Source organism: Tasmannia lanceolata, unplaced genomic scaffold, assembly GCF_043159265.1.
Source record: "Tasmannia lanceolata isolate RefF3 unplaced genomic scaffold, GAP_Taslan_0.1 ptg000015l, whole genome shotgun sequence".
Taxonomy (NCBI): Eukaryota; Viridiplantae; Streptophyta; class Magnoliopsida; order Canellales; family Winteraceae; genus Tasmannia; species Tasmannia lanceolata.
The window spans coordinates 59,600,925-59,620,019 of record NW_027518692.1 but is presented as its reverse complement, the minus strand read 5'-3'; the positions used below and the strand labels follow the sequence as shown (position 1 = coordinate 59,620,019).

General features: G+C 40.3%; 1 protein-coding gene and 3 pseudogenes across 1 annotated transcript; 3 read left to right on the top strand and 1 right to left on the bottom strand.

The window, feature by feature from the left end:
* Positions 1-470: 470 nt before the first annotated feature.
* Positions 471-5,468, bottom strand: LOC143892751 (GTP-binding protein BRASSINAZOLE INSENSITIVE PALE GREEN 2, chloroplastic-like). The gene is made up of 3 exons (XM_077397611.1): positions 3,939-5,468; positions 2,269-2,436; positions 471-1,112 (listed from the first exon to the last, which is right to left on the bottom strand). Exons 1-3 carry the CDS (start codon positions 5,415-5,417, stop codon positions 762-764), a joined length of 1,998 nt encoding a protein of 665 aa, XP_077253726.1. The 5' UTR covers positions 5,418-5,468; the 3' UTR covers positions 471-761.
* Positions 5,469-7,785: 2,317 nt separating this feature from the next.
* On the top strand, positions 7,786-8,917 carry LOC143892750 (putative xyloglucan endotransglucosylase/hydrolase protein 23 pseudogene; annotated as a pseudogene).
* Positions 8,918-12,604: 3,687 nt separating this feature from the next.
* Positions 12,605-13,736, top strand: LOC143846307 (putative xyloglucan endotransglucosylase/hydrolase protein 23 pseudogene; annotated as a pseudogene).
* A 4,047-nt stretch (positions 13,737-17,783) lies between these two features.
* Positions 17,784-18,868, top strand: LOC143846306 (putative xyloglucan endotransglucosylase/hydrolase protein 23 pseudogene; annotated as a pseudogene).
* The last annotated feature ends 227 nt before the right edge of the window (positions 18,869-19,095 follow it).

The window sequence follows — 19,095 nt, the reverse complement described above, 5'->3', positions numbered from 1 at the left end:
TTTGAGAACCGATTTTTGTCTTAAAACTGATTATTGGACTCAATCAAGCATAAATTTGAGTCCAGTAATCTGTTTTGGACTCACAATCGGTTCTCAAAATCCAAAACAAGCAGAACCTAATATAAATTAGAGTTCAGGAATAATAATTGGAGGGATGCTATATTGAAGGGGGTAGACTTTCAAAACCCGGCTGCAAAGGCATCCCCTTTGGATCCACCTCATCATTCCTTTAATTTCGCATTTTCAGTGCAGTTATAAATGCGGTTGGGTGATGTGGATCCAATGGGCTGCCATTTCGGATGGGTTTATACAGGAGCACCCTTCAGTTTAGCATTCCTCTAATATTTGATTGGAGAAAAGCATGTCTACCACACCGGTGTAGGCACCCATGGAGCATGCATTTGTTTAATGGCATCAATATTCTGCATGTCATCTGCAATTTGAGAGAGGTTACCAAGCTTTCCAATGACTGATCAAAAATGGTATAACATTCTTTTCATCAGTAATTATGCAAAAATTAGTCCAGAGAACATACAAAACTAAACATCTATGACACCTTTCGAAACCAAGATAAATCCTCTCTCTGTCTCTTCTTCCATCACAAAAACCCAACTTGACAGGGTTCATCACTGCACAGTGTTTAGCAACAATCCTTCAAAGCTTGAACACAAAAAATTGGGGGAGCCCAAGATATGGACTGCCTATTCATGAGTCATTTGTTAAAATGATGGGATTAGTTATCCAAGATTACGCCATTTCATTCAGATACTTACTTCTGAAAGGGAGTCTCTTTTTTCATCTTCCAGTTTCTTCATTTCTGTTTCAAGCCTACTTTCATTGCCAATGGCATCAGATATAGCCTTTGGAAGTAAAAATCCTGATCTTTCGAGGAATGGAGCTCTGTCCAGAACCAAAGGCTCCCTCACTGTTATTTCGACACCCTCATATGACCAAAGTGTCAAGGTTGCCTCACCTTTCAGTCCAAATGAAAACCATCCCAGCCCAGCCACTGTAATGTCTACACTGTTCACTTCCCAGCTTATCCCAGACACCTTGAATTCTCTTTGTTTCCATTCACCCAATTCAGATGCTCGTTCTTCTCCAATGGGAGGCTGAGCACGAAGCACAAGATCATAAGAATATGATATAGGACAAGGGGTGACACAGAGGAAAACAATCAATGGTAGCAACCCATTTCATAAGACACAGAAGGGATATCTATAATACACCCATAGTGTGAAAATTCAACTCAAGAAATCTCCAAGGTTGAGCCAACATAATCAACACTTGGACGGGCTTAAAGGGTTAGCTTGGTATTTTATATAATTAAAAAAAGAGGTCTACTAAAAACCTAGATAATAGAAGCTTTTCAAATTTAAACACACATTTTTTTATGACAGACAGGCTTGAGACTGAACCAGTTTGTCGTGGTGTCATACACCACGTTCCAACTGAGTTACAAGCTCAAACCTTGTACATAAGAGGAATTTTTAAACAGAAAAACTTGACTGGGTTCTCGATCAAATGTCAAGTCAACACTTGGAGATCTGATCCCTTCGTAATTTCAACATGAATTTTGACTTCTTAAGCCTAGATTCACAGATTAAGGAGAAAAATATATTTAAGAGGAAAATCAGAAAGAAAAAAGGGTCACCAGAGAAAGCCTAAGGAATTATCTGTTCACTGTCCAATTTAGTACATTGCGCCACCATACACCACGTCAATTCCAAACTGTTCATGTGCTTGAAAGCTCGACCCAATTATTAAAGGGCCATGCCCTCAAAATCTCCCATATCAGATGATTCTAACCGTCTGATTTGTGGAGATTTTCCCAGTTGAATGTGGACCGATGGATTCTCTTAACATTTTTCACCATTCGTTTCTCAGAAACAAATCAGAGTATTAGGATCATTACATGGGACTGGTTTTGGGGCAGGACCCATCTCCGTGGAGTCAGCAGATGAACAGTTTAGACCATCTATAAAGGGTGACCCCTGACATACTTTTGCTTGCCTATATCATTCTTTAGAATCACCATATAATCCTTGGGGAAGCACAGTGAAACATATCCAAAATGGATTAGCATGCATTATATAGTTCATGGGATTTCCATTGTTGTGAGTACTGATTACAAAAAATGTTTGGTGTCTGATTGAGAAATGGGTTCTATATAATTCAGGTTTCATAATCTGGAGACGGACTAAATGTAAGTCATTTATTTTTCTAATGATAATAAATATTATTAACTACTTTGGAGGAAGATTTTACCTGCAGCCGGATACCAGCATGCTTTCTTAAGATCTCATCTGCATTTTCTACCTTTCCCAAATGAAGAGACACATTTGGTGATGCATAAATTGTTACATAAATGGTTTGTACTGAAGCTTGAACAAGGTCAAGTCTCACTAAACTACCAACATGAACAGTCTGGCCCGCCTGCAAATACACACCATCAGCGTTGGAATCAATGGGAATAAGTTTTAAGTGAATATTGAAGAATAGCACCAGATGTTAAAGGGAAAAGCTATTTGAATTCTACGACTATGACTCAGATTTTGTTCACGTAGAGACACAGCCAGAAAAATTCCACAATTTGAGAAGCAACCATTCTCGACTAAGGAATTGGAATTGAGTATGGAAAAATTAAAGGCTGGAAAATGCTCTTAAGGCATAAAACAGTCTTTGCAGTGCAGAAACGTTAGGTTTATTGTTATTTACGGTAATGTTCAGTTCAGACTTTAGAGAAGGTTTTTGCAGACCTGGTTGTACTTGGAAGAAAAACTAGTCTATGTGAGAGGATACATGATGGAGAGATCTCTGAACAGAAAGAAAGCTCAAAATCAGCACTATATTAAGAGACATCCTCTAAAAACTTATGAACTTGCAAGTTTGTGGTCTTAATCAATTAGCAAGTACTTAAACTTGTCACAGTTAGACCATATATACCAAATGAACAAATAAAATAAGTGAATACAAGTTCACTGTATAAAAAATGCAATAACAACATATGATCTTCTGGACAAATAAAATAAATGATTCCAAGTACACTATAAAAAATACAATAGCAAAAAATAATCTTCCATTTTTACTACAAAAATCCATAAAACAATTGTTACATCAGACCAATGCAAAGTTGCAAAATGCTTCAACAATTTTGACTACAGTTGCATGGATATTCTACTTAGGGTGCATTTCCAGTTTGGGATATTGCAACTCCTGATTATTTTGGGTCATAAAATAGTTTTTTCTACTTCTCGTTGCTGCTCCTAAACTCACTTCTTCCAGTTACTTATGCTTCCAGTAACTAAGATTTCACCTAATAGTTAATTAACTATTTAAACCCTCGCTCAACTACTTTACTAAAAGCACAAAAAGAATAGAAAAGAGAAACCACTTCCTTATACCAGCAACAGATCAACTTTAAGTTAAGTTGAGCCTTCTGGCCAGTGGAGATGCCCTCAATCATGTACCAAGGAGGTCAGGGGTTCAAAATTCATCCTTATCTATTGAAAAACAAAAGCTCAACTAACTAAACATGTAACACCTTTCTAGACTGTAGTAATAATGCTAGTATCTCACATCTCTAGCAGGTTCAGACTCGATAGTTCCTCTACAGACTCTCAAGACTCAAGACTCTCTGATCAACACGGAAAAAGAATACTTGAGGAATAACAACTAAAAATATACAATTAGTACATTGTATAGGTGATGGGATACACCACAGTCTCGTGTTTTTGTTACAAGGTTTTAGTTTCTTTAAAGTAGTCCAGCAACTGAGTGACAACATTCATTCTTATACATAGTTAACCAAAAGAACAAAAGGAATAGTTATGACCAGCTAAAATCAAACAATCTAAAACTAAAAGAAACTATAAGATAAGACAATACACAGAAAACATCAACTAGATGAAGGAAATAATAAAAGAGAATTAACTTGCCTTCATTCGATAAGTTCGAGGTTGAAGCTCCTTACGAATCTCGACCAACTTTTGTTCATCTCTACTTAGTCTCATAGTCAACAGGTAGGGATGCAAAAGTCCAGGAGTATCATACATCTTCGCATTGGCCGGTAATATTCCCCTAATTCTCAGTATCCCAAGTGTTGTTCCAGGCACCGGCGCTTCTGTGAGTTTCGTTATTTTCACCCCTTCTTTTTTAGCAAATGCATTGATCAAAGTAGACTTCCCTGCATTCTGAGCACCAATCACCCACACATTTCCTCGAGGACCCGCTAATTCCTTGACGAACGCCAACAAATTCCTAACACCCAAATCCTTATGTGCACTAACCAGATAAACACCGCTGAGTTTAGGCGCTCCTCCAAATCTAGCCCGATTTCGGACCCATCTATCCAACCTAGTTGGCGAGATCTGCTTAGGTAAAAGATCAACCTTTGTCCCAACTAGTACAAGCTTAGGCAATTTCTTAAAACTTGCATCTTTCTTGCTACCTTCCAATGCTTTGAACAACGACTTTGCGGCCCGCTTAGGAAATGATCCATCAAAATCCACACAATCAACAACCATAACTACTACACTAGAATTACCTGTGAGTTTCATCAATCGGGTTGCGATTAGCCTATCGAAATCAAAATCTGGGATCAAATTTTCAACATTCTGATTCTTCACCTGGCCGTAATTCCTTAAAGAATGACAGCGCGCACAAACTGTAACCTCCTCTTCATCTCTTTGAGCTTCTCTGCCCTTCTTTTTCTTCTCACTTTTAGAAATTTTTGTCTTTTGCTTCTTCATACTCTCTTCAGTGATGTTTCCATAACCAATGCCCGCCGGCACAAAACCATCTAATTCCTTCCTCCATTTGTCTTCTTCGTCTTCAATTTCCCAATCAGAATCCCAATCAATTGCATCTTTATTCTCTGACCCATCACTATTTTCTTCAAATTCATTCACCAAACCATCTAAAAACTCCTCACTTTTCTCTTCTTCACTGTCAAAATCAGGAAATTGGGTTTTCAATCCCTCTCCTTCTTCTTCTCCCTCTCCCAAAAATTCATCCAATTCTGTGTCCTCTTTCTGACTAACTTTTTCCTGATAAAACCCAGGTAGGTTAGGGTTTGTATCCTGCATGAAAACCCCACAACCAGGGCACATAAGGTGTTTCTCATCCTCATCTCTTCCTTCACTGAAAACTGGGTTTTGATTGGTTTTCCTTTTTCTGGTCTGGGTGGGTGTTGATTTTTCATTTGAGCAAGAAAAGGAAGTTCTTCTCTTCTTTACGTGTGCATTATTAATTGAAATCAGACTAGAAGGAAGTGTAGAAAAAGAACGAAAAGGACTAGCCCAGGCAGGAAAAGAGCGAAATTCTACTGGAAGATAGAGAGTTCGGTGATAAGATGTTTGGTTTTTGCCACTGTTGAGAAGCTTGAGCGATGGGAGAGTTAGAGAGGAGATTGCCATGGATGAAACAACTCTATCGTGTGTAAAAGGGGGAAATGAATGTAAAAGAGGATACCTCTGTGGTCCGGTTCTGTAGTGCACCCGATCACAGCAATTGGTAGTCCTTGGAGAAATAGTACAAGGCAAAATACAGCTAGTTCGAGCCTACTAGAGGATTGTCAGTCGCACCTTTGATTGATTTGAGTAGTCCAAATGTCCAATGGTCTTCTTTTTAGAAATAAATCAGTCCAATACTTTTAAGGGAAATATTATCAACACAACCTTATCTTGATATTTGCACAAACCCAGCGGTTCTTTCTTCTTTAATCGGCGCCCAAGTCTGTTTGGTTGCCGGGTTTTTTTTGTATTCTTGGGACTTTTGTGGGATTTCCTCATGAAACCCACATGTGGTTGGTGGGCCCAAAATAACCCAGGAACCAAAAAGGAAAAAAAAAATACTCCCAAGAACCAAAATAATCCCAGGAAACAAAAATAAGCTTGAGAAGAATTTTGTTTCTTCCAACAGTTAACTTAAACATTTTTTTTTTCCACCATAATCCAGTCAACCAAACGTGGGTTTTTTATTTTACCAGGATACTTCTAGGACCTTTTTTTTCCCACCAATCTCCTTGGAATTTTTCTCCCGCATAAATCCAAGGAAAAAAAAAACCTGGCAACCAAACAGAGCCGGCGGAAATATCAAGACATGTGCTGATATCATTTCCCCAATTCAATGCTAAGATTTCTTGCCATTAAATACGAAATATGGTATTCAATATCGGCATATCGCAATTTATGGGCCAGGTATTGGCACCTTCCGATATACATGTACTGATATACTGGCCTTTTTTTGGGGCGGAATGATTTTTTTTTGTTTTTTTTTTTAATGGCAAAACTGTGGCCTGTGGGGGTGAGAAGTTCTAGGGGGTCACCCATCCTATGCTCAAACGCGCATAAGTTTGGAGTAATGAATCTAGTGCAGTTATTACAGGGAAATGATATCAGCACGACTACGTTATAATAATTGCACAAACTCGGGGAACTGTAACAACCCTTGACCGCAAGATGACTTAGTAAAAAATATCAAAACATGCTGATATCATTACCCGTTATTATATTCCTGATATATTTTAACATTAGGATCAATATATTGTATAGGGAGAATGGCGGTGAGCCGGACGATATTGTGAGAAACCAATATGTGTAATCAGGGGCGGACAGACATGCAGTGGTTCGGATGGACATGTAGTGGGTCCCAATAAGGGTAGTGGGTCCCAACCCTTGTTGGGACCCATCGTAGCCATTCGGTGGTTTCAGATGGACGGTTGAGAGAAAAAGTTTGAAGTTATTTAACATGCAAAAGTCATTGAATGAACTAATATAATCCAGTGATATTTCCCTCCCCCTTATCAGGTAAAATCGCCTTCCGTCTACAACCGGTGCAACTATTCCAAACCAATCTCTCTCTCCGACATGAACCGTAGTTGGGCTCAACAATTAATTTGTTCAAATCTGTGAAACAGGTATGCCCCACCCATATTTTTCAAATTGAAGTGTACAGCCCACACCATAGGATGATCCAAACCGTACATTTGATTAGCCACAACGTAAATAGGTTGCATCCCAAAATATCATTTCCATACGATGATCTAGCCCTCCTATCTAAAGAGCAATGGCTATTATGGAAACCTCTACAGAATGGAGGGTTACGATCATCCTATTGAAATGATTTTGGCCCCACCCATATTTTTTTAAATGAATTGTACGGTCCACAGCATAGGATGATCCAAGCCATCCATTTGATGGACCACAACGTAAATAGGTTGTGCCCCCAAAATCATTTTCATAGGATGATCACAACCCCCGATCTATAGTTTGGATCATCCTATGGTGTGGGCCGTACACTTCATTTTGAAAAATACGGGTGGGGCCTACCTTGTTTAAAGATTTCAGCAAATTAATTGTTGGGCCCACTAACAGCTCAGGTTGGAGAGAGACTAGAAGGCCCTCTTAGTGTCCCGATAGGTCCCACAAGATGAGATGAGGAGTTCTGATGAAACACAAGATGAGATAAGGAGTTCTGACGATACATATACTTGCCACGTTTATGGTTGAGATCGTAACATTGGGAACCTTCAAACCTTCATTAAAAAATCATCAACAGATACTTCTAATGTATAAAGAAACATAAAGTACTCTACTGTTCCGTGACGTGTGCTGTTTTTCCCCTCGCCAACCATAGAGCCGCGTGACGCGGAAACAAAGCCCCACACAGGCAGCTGCTAGCTGTCTCAACAACACTACGGAAATTTCATCCCCCCTTTCCGCACCGACCCCTAACACATATAAATAGGCTTCCTCGCTCTCTATTCCACACACACCATCTCATTCCAAACCTGAACCATTTCTTCGCATTTCTAATCTCAATCTACTCTTTCAAAACTATTCCATCTTTGAACCATTTCTTATCTCAATCTACTTTTGGTTTCCTCACAGAACAAGCATTTGCTACAAGAATGACGTTTTTCTCTTCTTCATCTTCTAATCTTTGGACAGTCTTGTTGCCCTTGCTATTATCAAGCTTTCTATTGGTTGCTTCTGCTGGTAATTTCTACCAAGACTTCGACATCACATGGGGTGATGGCCGAGGCAAGATATTAAACAATGGAGAAGTGCTTACATTGTCCCTAGATAAGGCCTCTGGCTCCGGCTTCCAATCCAAAGATGAGTTTCTCTTTGGCCAGATTGATATGGAATTGAAGCTCGTCCCAGGCAACTCGGCTGGCACCGTCACTGCCTATTACCTATCATCTAAAGGGTCTACATGGGACGAAATCGACTTTGAATTCCTTGGCAACCTCAGCGGAGACCCATATATCCTCCACACCAATGTCTTCAGCCAAGGAAAGGGTAACAGAGAGCAGCAATTTTATCTCTGGTTCGACCCCACCAAAGATTTTCACACCTACTCCATCCTTTGGAATCCCAACAACATCATCTTCTCTGTCGACGGCACTCCCATCAGAAAATTCAAGAACTTAGAATCAATTGGCGTTCCCTTCCCAAAGAACCAAGCTATGAGAATCTATTCGAGTCTTTGGAATGCGGATGATTGGGCAACCAGGGGTGGGCTCGTCAAGACTGATTGGACCCAAGCGCCCTTCACTGCCTCTTACAGAAACTTCAATGCCAATGCCTGCATATGGTCGATGGGTGCCTCTTCTTGTCGTTCCACATCTCCCTCGTCGTCTTCTTCTTCTGCAAATGCCTGGCTCACGCAAGAGTTGGATTCTGCGAGCCAAGAGAAGCTGAGATGGGTGCAGAAGAACTACATGATCTACAACTACTGCACCGATTCAAAGCGATTCCCTCAGGGCCTCCCACCAGAATGCTCTATTGCCTCTCAATCTTAGAGAGAGGAGATTTTTTGTATCGCCATTCATTTATTGTTGTCTTCTTTTGTCAGATTGTATACTCCAATTCTTTTATTCATGATTATTGAATTCACTGTCATTCAAACATCTTGAAGGATTATTTTGTTAATCTCTCTCTCTCTCTCTCTCTCTCTCTCTCTCTCTAAAAAAAAACAAGTAGTAGCTGGAATTCGATGGGTCTCGCGGTATAGAAAACACAACAAGGATAATTTGAGGAAACCTGAGAAACCACAATTTAGCCAGAGCCCTAAAGAATGAAATGAGTTGAAGACAAACCCATGAAGACTGCTGGAATACGAAGTCTGGACTGCCACAAATGGTACAATAAAAAAGTGCATGAGAGGCCTGATATGCGCCCACCCATGTCAGATAGTGTGATCTGAACCCTTTATTTGGGAGACCCTGTTGTGAACATGACATGATCAGAAAGTTAGTCTCACCGGATGATCCCAAACATCCAATCAATGCCTACAAACAGACAGCGGCAAAAACAGAGTAATATCCACAATCAGGTTGTATAAATGAATTGTTAGAAATGTTCGAACAGAACTTTTTGTTTTTTGAACGGTGAATGTTCGAACAGAATGACTTTCACACAGTGTCAACTACAAGTAAAGAGGCCTCAATTGAAGGATTCGGACCATGCTGATGTGTGAACGGGCACCCAGGTCAAGTTTTTCATGCACTGTCACATGAACAGCTCATCATAGTATCATTCCTTTTTTTTTAAATGGTGGGAATTATATTAAAACGGAGGGCAGATTCTCCAGGACCGAGACGGTCACTTCTCATAGTATCATTCCTCCAGAACAATTACCGAACTTGAAAATTATTGGTGAGGGATCATTTACAGAGATTTACCAGCACATATAAAACTGAATAAAGACTGAATGCTTTAATATAACAAGCCACTTTTATATATAATAAACCTACTCGAAAGTTTAAAAGTCCCAACCTACACCTGCATCAACAAGCCACTTTTATTTTTTTATGAACGGTATGGATTCATTACTGAAAAGGGAGACCGAGATGGTCTGATACTGATACAGGTTATAGCATATTATAAAACAATAAGCACAACAATAAGAAGCAAGAAAGATCAAATGAAGGGGTCACGGAGAGGGAAACCAACCCCCCTCCCTAGCAAGCCGATCCGCTACCTCATTGGCAGATCTCCTAATTTGCTGAATGGCAATACTCAAGGAGCCCACAAGATCAACTATCCCGTAAGATAAGGGAGCAAAACACCAAGGGCAAGGATGGGAGCCACTTAACCAACGGATGACATTAATAATCAATAAGAAATTGATGCCCTGATGGGCAGCACTGATCTCCACCTCATTTGAGTCTGCAACCGATCCGCGTCATTTGAGTCTGCAACCCCTATAGGTACAGCAAAAGCCCAAAGCACCATACCTCAACAAGCCACTTATATATGATAATATGGTACTCACTCTTGAACCAAGGTTTTAAATTTCGACCGAAATCTGAAATCCGAAATTTTGGGTTTCAGTCGAGAACGAAACCGAAATGCCATAAAGTCGAAAAGTTTCCCCGAAATTACCGAAATTTCAGTAATTTCGGGTATTTCGTCGAAATTTGGTACGTTATAAAATATGACGTCAGCTGATTTCGATAGATTTCGTCCGAAATTTCAGTTTCGGTGAGAACCGAAACGCATCCCGAAACCAAAATTTAAAACCTTGTCTTGAACTATAATATTATTGTAATATCTGTAACAAAGCAACGAATATATTTTCTATAGAGTAGAATAGTATTTGAAATGCTTATGGTACTCACTCTTGTACTATAATATTATTGTAATATTTGTAACAAGAGAGCAATGATAGATACAAGGAAGCCCTTGCATAAAGAGTCAAAAAAGGGTACTTTTTCAACCCATTTTAAAATGTAACTGAAAATGATGTGGATCCAATGAAGAGGCCTTTTGCAGCTCTAGCTCTTTATGCAAGGGTTCTCTTGTATCTATCATTGCTCCTGTAACAAAGCAAAGAATATATTTTCTATAGAGTAAGAGTAGTATTTGAAATGCATATTATCTTATAATATTAGAAGTTATTGTTGAATGGAATTATAAGAAAAGAGTTAAAGATATATCCTGATACGGTTCATATCCAACCAGGTTCGCAAACATTTCCCAGCGTTCTTTTCTTCTTTAATCGGCTCGTAAGAGCCTTTTGGGAAATGTAATAACCTTTTAACAGCTCCTTGGACACAAAGACGTACAAGATGGATTGGCGGAAATATCAAGACATGTGCTGATATCATTTCCCCCATTCAATGATAAGATTAAATAAAGTGTAATTCTAGGAGGTCACCCATCCCAGTACTACTCTTGCTCAAACGCGCTTAAGTTTGGAGTTTTGAATATTTGAACAAACTCGGGGAACTGTAACAACCCTTGACCGCTCTTTAAATACTAAAAGACAAGGTGAGTTAGTAAAAAATATCAAAACATGCTAACATCGTTACCCGTTATTATATTCCTGATGTATTTTAACATTAGGGTCAATATATTGTATAGGAAGAGTGGCGGCAAGCGGGGCGATATTGTGAGAAACCAATATGTGTAATCAGGGGCGGACAGACATGCAGTAGTTCGGATGGACATGTAGTAGGTCCCAACAAGGGTAGGGACCCATCGTAGCCATTCAGTGGTTTCAGATGGACGGTTGAGAGAAAAAGTTTGAAGTTAATTAACATGCAAAAGTCATTGAACTAATAAAATCTTTTAAAGGGCAGTGATATTTCCCTCTCCCTTCTCGGGTAAAATCCCCTTCCAGTCTACAACCGGTACAACTATTCCAAACCGGTCTCTCTCTCCGACATGAACCGTTGTTGGGCCCACAATTAATTTGTTGAAATCTTTGAAAAAGGTATGCCCCACCCATATTTTTCAAATTGAAGTGTACGGCCCACACCATAGGATGATCCAAACCACCAAACCGTACATTTGATGAGCCACAACGTAAATAGGTTGCGTCCCAAAATATCGTATCCATACGCTGATCTAACCCTCCAATCTAAAGAGCAATGGCTATTATGGAAACCTCTATAGAATGGAGGGTTGCGATCATCCTATTGAAATGATTTACGCCCCAACCATAATTTTTTAAATGAATTGTACGGTCCACACCATAGGATGATCCAAGCCATCCATTTGATGGGCCACAACGTAAATAGGTTGTGCCCCCAAAATCATTTCCATAGGATGATCGCAACTCCCGATCTATAGTTTGGATCACCCTATAGTATGGGCCGTACACTTCATTTTGAAAAATATGGGTGGGGGCCTACCTTGTTTAAAGATTTCAGCAAATTAATTGTTGGGCCCACTAACAGCTCAGGTTGGAGAGAGACTAGAAGGGATATCAACGCCCTCTTAATGTCCCGATAGGTCCTACAAGATGAGGAGTTCTGATGATACACAAGATGAGGAGCAGTTCTGAGGATACATATACGTGCCATGTTTATGGTTGAGATCGTAACATTGCGAACCTTTAAACCTTCATTAAAAATTCATCAACAGATACTTCTAATGTATAAAGAAACATAGAGTACTCTACTGTTCCGTGACGTGTGCTTTTTTCCCCTCGCCAACCATAGAGCCGCGTGACGCGGAAACAAAGCCCCACACAGGCAGCTCCTAGCTGTCTCAGCAACACTACGGAAATTTCATCCCCCCTTTCCATACCGACCCCTAACACATATAAATAGGCTTCCTTCCTCTCTATTCCACACACACCATCTCATTCCAAACCTGAACCATTTCTTTGCCTTTCTAATCTCAATCTACTCTTTCAAAACTATTCCACCTTTGAACCATTTCTTATCTCAATCTACTTTTAGTTTCCTCACAGAACAAGCATTTGCTACAAGAATGACGTTTTTCTCTTCTTCATCTTCTAATCTTTGGACAGTCTTGTTGCCCTTGCTATTATCAAGCTTTCTAATGGTTGCTTCTGGTGATAATTTCTACCAAGACTTCGACATCACATGGGGTGGTGGCCGAGGCAAGATATTAAACAATGGAGAAGTGCTTACATTGTCCCTAGATAAGGCCTCTGGCTCCGGCTTCCAATCCAAAGATGAGTTTCTCTTTGGCCAGATTGATATGGAATTGAATCTCGTCCCAGGCAACTCGGCTGGCACCGTAACTGCCTATTACCTATCATCTAAAGGGTCTACATGGGACGAAATCGACTTTGAATTCCTTGGCAACCTCAGCGGAGACCCATATATCCTCCACACCAATGTCTTCAGCCAAGGAAAGGGTAACAGAGAGCAGCAATTTTATCTCTGGTTCGACCCCACCAAAGATTTTCACACCTACTCCATCCTTTGGAATCCCAACAACATCATCTTCTCTGTCGACGGCACTCCCATCAGAAAATTCAAGAACTTAGAATCAATTGGCGTTCCCTTCCCAAAGAACCAAGCTATGAGAATCTATTCGAGTCTTTGGAATGCGGATGATTGGGCAACCAGGGGTGGGCTAGTCAAGACTGATTGGACCCAAGCGCCCTTCACTGCCTCTTACAGAAACTTCAATGCCAATGCCTGCATATGGTCGATGGGTGCCTCTTCTTGTAGTTCCACATCTCCCTCGTCGTCTTCTTCTTCTGCAAATGCCTGGCTCACGCAAGAGTTGGATTCTGCGAGCCAAGAGAAGCTGAGATGGGTGCAGAAGAACTACATGATCTACAACTACTGCACCGATTCAAAGCGATTCCCTCAGGGCCTCCCACCAGAATGCTCTATTGCCTCTCAATCTTAGAGAGAGGAGATTTTTTGTATCGCCATTCATTTATTGTTGTCTTCTTTTGTCAGATTGTATACTCCAATTCTTTTATTCATGATTATTGAATTCACTGTCATTCAAACATCTTGAAGGATTATTTTGTTAATCTCTCTCTCTCTCTCTCTCAAAAAAAAAAAAAAAAAACAAGTAGTAGCTGGAATTCGATGGGTCTCGAGGTATAGAGAACACAACAAGGATAATTTGATGAAACCTGAGAAACCACAATTTAGCCAGAACCATAAAGAATGACAAACCCATGAAGACTGCTGGAATACGAAGTCTGGACTGCTAGAAAAATGGAAAATGGTACAATAAAAAAGTGCATGAGAGGCCTGATATGCGCCCACCCATGTCAGATAGTGTGATCTGAACCCTTTATTTGGTACACCCTGTTGTGAACATGACATGATCAGAAAGTTAGTCTCACCGGATGATCCCAAACATCCAATCAATGCCTACAAACAGACAGCTGCAAAAACAGAGTAATATCCACAATCAGGTTGTATGAATGAATTGTTAGAAATGTTCGAACAGAACTTTTTGTTTTTTGAACGGTGAATGTAGAACAGAATGACTTTCACACAGTGTCAACTACAAATAAAGAGGCCTCAATGGAAGGATTCGGACCATGCTGATGTGTGAACGGGCTCCCAGGTCAAGTTTTTCATGCACTGTCACATAAACAGCTCGTCATAGTATCATTTCTTTTCTTTTTAAAACGGAGGGCATACCTCCAAGACCGAGATGGTCACTTCTCATAGTATCATTCCTCCAGAACAATTACCAAACTTGAAAATTATTGGTGAGAGTTCATTTACTGAGATTTACCAAAACATATAAAACTGAATAAAGACTGAATGCTTTAATACAACAAGCCACTTTTATGTATAATAAACCTACTCGAAAGTTTAAAAGTCCCAACCAACACCTGCATCAACAAGCCACTTTTATTTTATTTTTAACGGTGTGGATTCATTACTGAAAAGGGAGACCGAGATGGTCTGATACAGGATATAGCATAATATAAAACAATGAGCACAACAATTAGAAGCAAGAAAGATCAAATGAAAGGGTCACCGAGAGGGAAACCAACCCCCCTCCCAAGCAAGCCGATCCGCTACCTCATTGGCATATCTCCTAATATGCTGAAAGGCAATACTCGAGGAGCCCACAAGATGGACTATCCCGTAAGATAAGGGAGCAAAACACCGAGGGCAAGGATGCGATAACCAACGGATGACATTAATAATCAATAAGAACTTGATGCCCTGATGGGCAGCACGGATCTCCGCCTCATTTGAGTCTGCAACCCCTGTAGGTACAGCAAAAGCCCAAAGCACCATACCTCAACAAGCCACTTATATATGATAATATGGTACTCACTCTTGAACCAAGGTTTTAAATTTCGACCGAAATCCGAAATTTCAGGTTTCAGTCGAGAACGAAACCGAAATGGCATAAAGTCGAAAAGTTTCCCCGAAATTTGGGTCGAAATTTAGGGATTATCACGAAAAAATCTATATTTTGTTTAATATTTAATATTATCCCGAAATTTCAGAATTTCGGAGATTTCGTCGAAATTTGGTAAGTTATAAAATATCACGTCAGCTGATTTCGATAGATTTCGTCCGAAATTTCGGTTTCGGTGAGGACCGAAACGCATCCTGAAACCGAAATTTAAAACCTTGTCTTGAACTATATATTATTGTAATATCTGTAACAATGCAACGAATATATTTTCTATAGAGTCAGAATAGTATTTGAAATGCTTATGGTACTCACTCTTGTAATATAATATTATTGTAATATCTGTAACAAGAGAGCAATGATAGACACAAGGGAGCCCTTGCATAAAGAGTCAAAAAAGGGTACTTTTTCAAACCGATTTTAAAATGTAACTGAAAATGATGTGGATCCAATGAAGAGCCCTTTTGCAGCTCTTTATGCAAGGGTTCTCTTTATCTATCATTGCTCCTGTAACAAAGCAAAGAATATATTTTCTATAGAGTAATAGAAGTAATTGAAATACATATTATCTTATAATATTGGTAGTTAATGTTGAATGAAATTATAAGAAAAGAGTTAAAGACATATCCTGATACAGTTCATATCCAAGCAGGTTCGCAAACATTTCCCAGCGGTCTTTTCTTTTTTAATCGGCTCGTAAGAGCTCCTAGTACTACTTTTGCTCAAACGCGCTTAAGTTTGGAGTTATGAATAATTGCACATAATTGCACAAACTCAGGGAACTGTAACAACCCTTGACCGCTCTTTAAATACTAAAAGACAAGATGAGTTAGTAAAAAATATCAAAACATGCTAATATCATTACCCGTTATTATATTCCAGACATATTTTAACATTAGCGTCAATATGACGATATTGTGAGAAACCAATATGTGTAATCAGGGGCGGACAGACATGCAGTGGATCGGATGGACATGTAGTGGGTCCCTACCTGACATGTAGTGGGTCCTAACCCTGGGTTGGGACCCATCGTCGCCATTCTGTGGTTTCAGATGGACGGTTGAGAGAAAAAGTTTGAAGTTAATTAACATGCAAAAGTCATTGAACTAATATAATCTTTTAAAGGGCAGTGATATTTCCCTCCCCCTTCTCGCATAAAATCCCCTTTAGGAGTGTAAACGAGCCGAGCCAAGCCGAGCTTGGCCAGGCTCGGCTCGGCTCGGCTCGTTAAGCTCAAAAGCTCGGCTTGGGCTCGGCTCGGCTTGGCCAGGCTCGCGAGCCTTACCGAGCTCGGATTATATTATGTTCACACCCCTCATCTTCCCTGGACAGCCCTATTAGTGTAATTTGACTACTTTTTTTACACTATGGGGGGTGGTCCTAGTAACAAATGGGGTTTCAAAAATGAAGTGACATATTTTGCCCCCCCCCCCCCCTTTCACTCCCTGGACAACCCTTTTAATGCATAAATTAATATATAATATATATATTTAAATATATTAAATTCTTAACGAGCCTTAACGAGCCGAGCCGAGCCTGGCCTAAATTGGGCTCGGCTCGTTAAGCTTAACGAGCTTGGAGAGCCGGCTCGGCTCGGCTCGTTAAGGATCCGAGCCGAGCTCGAGCGAGCCTCCGAGCCCAAGCCAAAATTGACACCCTTAATCCCCTTCCTGTCTACAACCGGTAAAACTATTCCAAACCGGTCTCTCTCTCTCTCTCTCTCTCTCTCTCTCTCTCTCTCTCTCTCTCTCTCTCTCCGACATGAACCGTTGTTGGGCCCAACAATTAATTTGTTAAAATCTTTGAAAAAGGTATGCCCCACCCATATTTTTCAAATTGAAGTGTACGGCCTACACCATAGGATGATCAAAACCGTACAATTGATGAGCCACAACGTAAATAGGTTGCATCCCAAAATATCATTTTCATACGCTGATCTAGCCCTCCAATCTAAAGAGCGATGGCTAATATGGAAACCTTTATAGAATGGACGGTTGCGATCATCCTATTGAAATGATTTAGGCCCAACCATATTTTTTTAAATAAATTGTACGGTCCACACCATAGGATGATCCAAACCATCCATTTGATGGGCCACAACGTAAATAGGTTGTGCCCCCAAAATCATTTCCATAGGATGATCGCAACACCCGATCTATAATTTGGATCATCCTATGGTGTGGGTCGTACACTTCATTTTGAAAAATATGGGTGGGGCCTACCTTGTTTAAAGATTTCAGCAAATTAATTGTTGGGCCCACTAACAGATTAGGTTGGAGAGAGACTAGAAGGGATATCAACGCCATCTTTCAAAATGTCCCGATAGGTCCCACAAGATGAGGACTTCTGATGATACACATACGTGCCACGTTTATGGTTGAGATCGTAACATTTCGAACCTTCTACGTTGCTATCACCTTCATTAAAAATTCATCAACACATACTTCTAATGCATAAAGAAACATAAAGCACTCTACTGTTCTGTGATGTGTGCTTTTTTCCCTTCGCCAACCATAGAACCGCGTGACGGGAAAACAAAGCCCCACACAGGCAGCTGCTAGCTGTCTCAACAACACTACGGAAATTTCATCCCCCCTTTCCGCACCGACCCCTAACACATATAAATAGGCTTCCTTCCTCTCTATTCCACACACACCATCTCATTCCAAACCTGAACCATTTCTTTGCATTTCTTATGTCAATCTACTTTTAGTTTCCTCACAGAACAAGCATTTGCTACAAGAATGACGTCTTTCTCTTCTTCATCTTCTAATCTTTGGACAGTCTTGTTGCCCTTGCTATTATCAAGCTTTCTATTGGTTGCTTCTGCTGGTAATTTCTACCAAGACTTCGACATCACATGGGGTGATGGCCGAGGCAAGATATTAAACAATGGAGAAGTGCTTACATTGTCCCTAGATAAGGCCTCTGGCTCCGGCTTCCAATCCAAAGATGAGTTTCTCTTTGGCCAGATTGATATGGAGTTGAAGCTCGTCCCAGGCAACTCGGCTGGCACCGTCACTGCCTATTACCTATCATCTAAAGGGTCTACATGGGACGAAATCGACTTTGAATTCCTTGGCAACCTCAGCGGAGACCCATATATCCTCCACACCAATGTCTTCAGCCAAGGAAAGGGTAACAGAGAGCAGCAATTTTATCTCTGGTTCGACCCCACCAAAGATTTTCACACCTACTCCATCCTTTGGAATCCCAACAACATCATCTTCTCTGTCGACGGCATTCCCATCAGAAAATTCAAGAACTTAGAATCAATTGGCATTCCCTTCCCAAAGAACCAAGCTATGAGAATCTATTCGAGTCTTTGGAATGCGGATGATTGGGCAACCAGGGGTGGGCTCGTCAAGACTGATTGGACTCAAGCACCCTTCACTGCCTCTTACAGAAACTTCAATGCCAATGCCTGCATATGGTCGATGGGTGCCTCTTCTTGTGGTTCCACATCTCCCTCGTCCTCTTCTTCTTCAGCAAATGCCTGGCTCACGCAAGAGTTGGATTCGGCAAGCCAAGAAAAGCTGAGATGGGTGCAGAAGAACTACATGATCTACAACTACTGCACCGATTCAAAGCGATTCCCTCAGGGCCTCCCACCAGAATGCTCTATTGCCTCTCAATCTTAGAGAGAGGAGATTTTTTGTATCACCATTCATTTATTGTTGTCTTCTTTTGTCAGATTGTATACTCCAATTCTTTTATTCATGATTATTGAATTCACTGTTATTCAAACATCTTGAAGGATTATTTTGTTAATTTCTCTCTCTCTCTCTCTCTAAAAAAAACAAGTAGTAGCTGGAATTCGATGGGTCTCGAGGTATAGAGAACACAACAAGGATAATTTGATAAAACCTGAGAAACCACAATTTAGCCAGAACCATAAAGAATGACAAACCCATGAAGACTGCTGGAATACGAAGTCTGGACTGCCAGAAAAATGGAAAATGGTACAATAAAAAAG

Excerpts from the sequence above, each read along its gene's own strand:
- LOC143892751 (XM_077397611.1), bottom strand. The coding sequence starts at position 5,417 with ATGGCAATCTCCTCTCTAACTCTCCCATCGCTCAAGCTTCTCAACAGT. Across the intron at positions 2,437-3,938 it reads CTCGAACTTATCGAATGAAG|GCGGGCCAGACTGTTCATGT; the intron begins GCAAGTTAATTC and ends GTGTATTTGCAG. Across the intron at positions 1,113-2,268 it reads ATGCTGGTATCCGGCTGCAG|CCTCCCATTGGAGAAGAACG; the intron begins GTAAAATCTTCC and ends CTTCGTGCTCAG.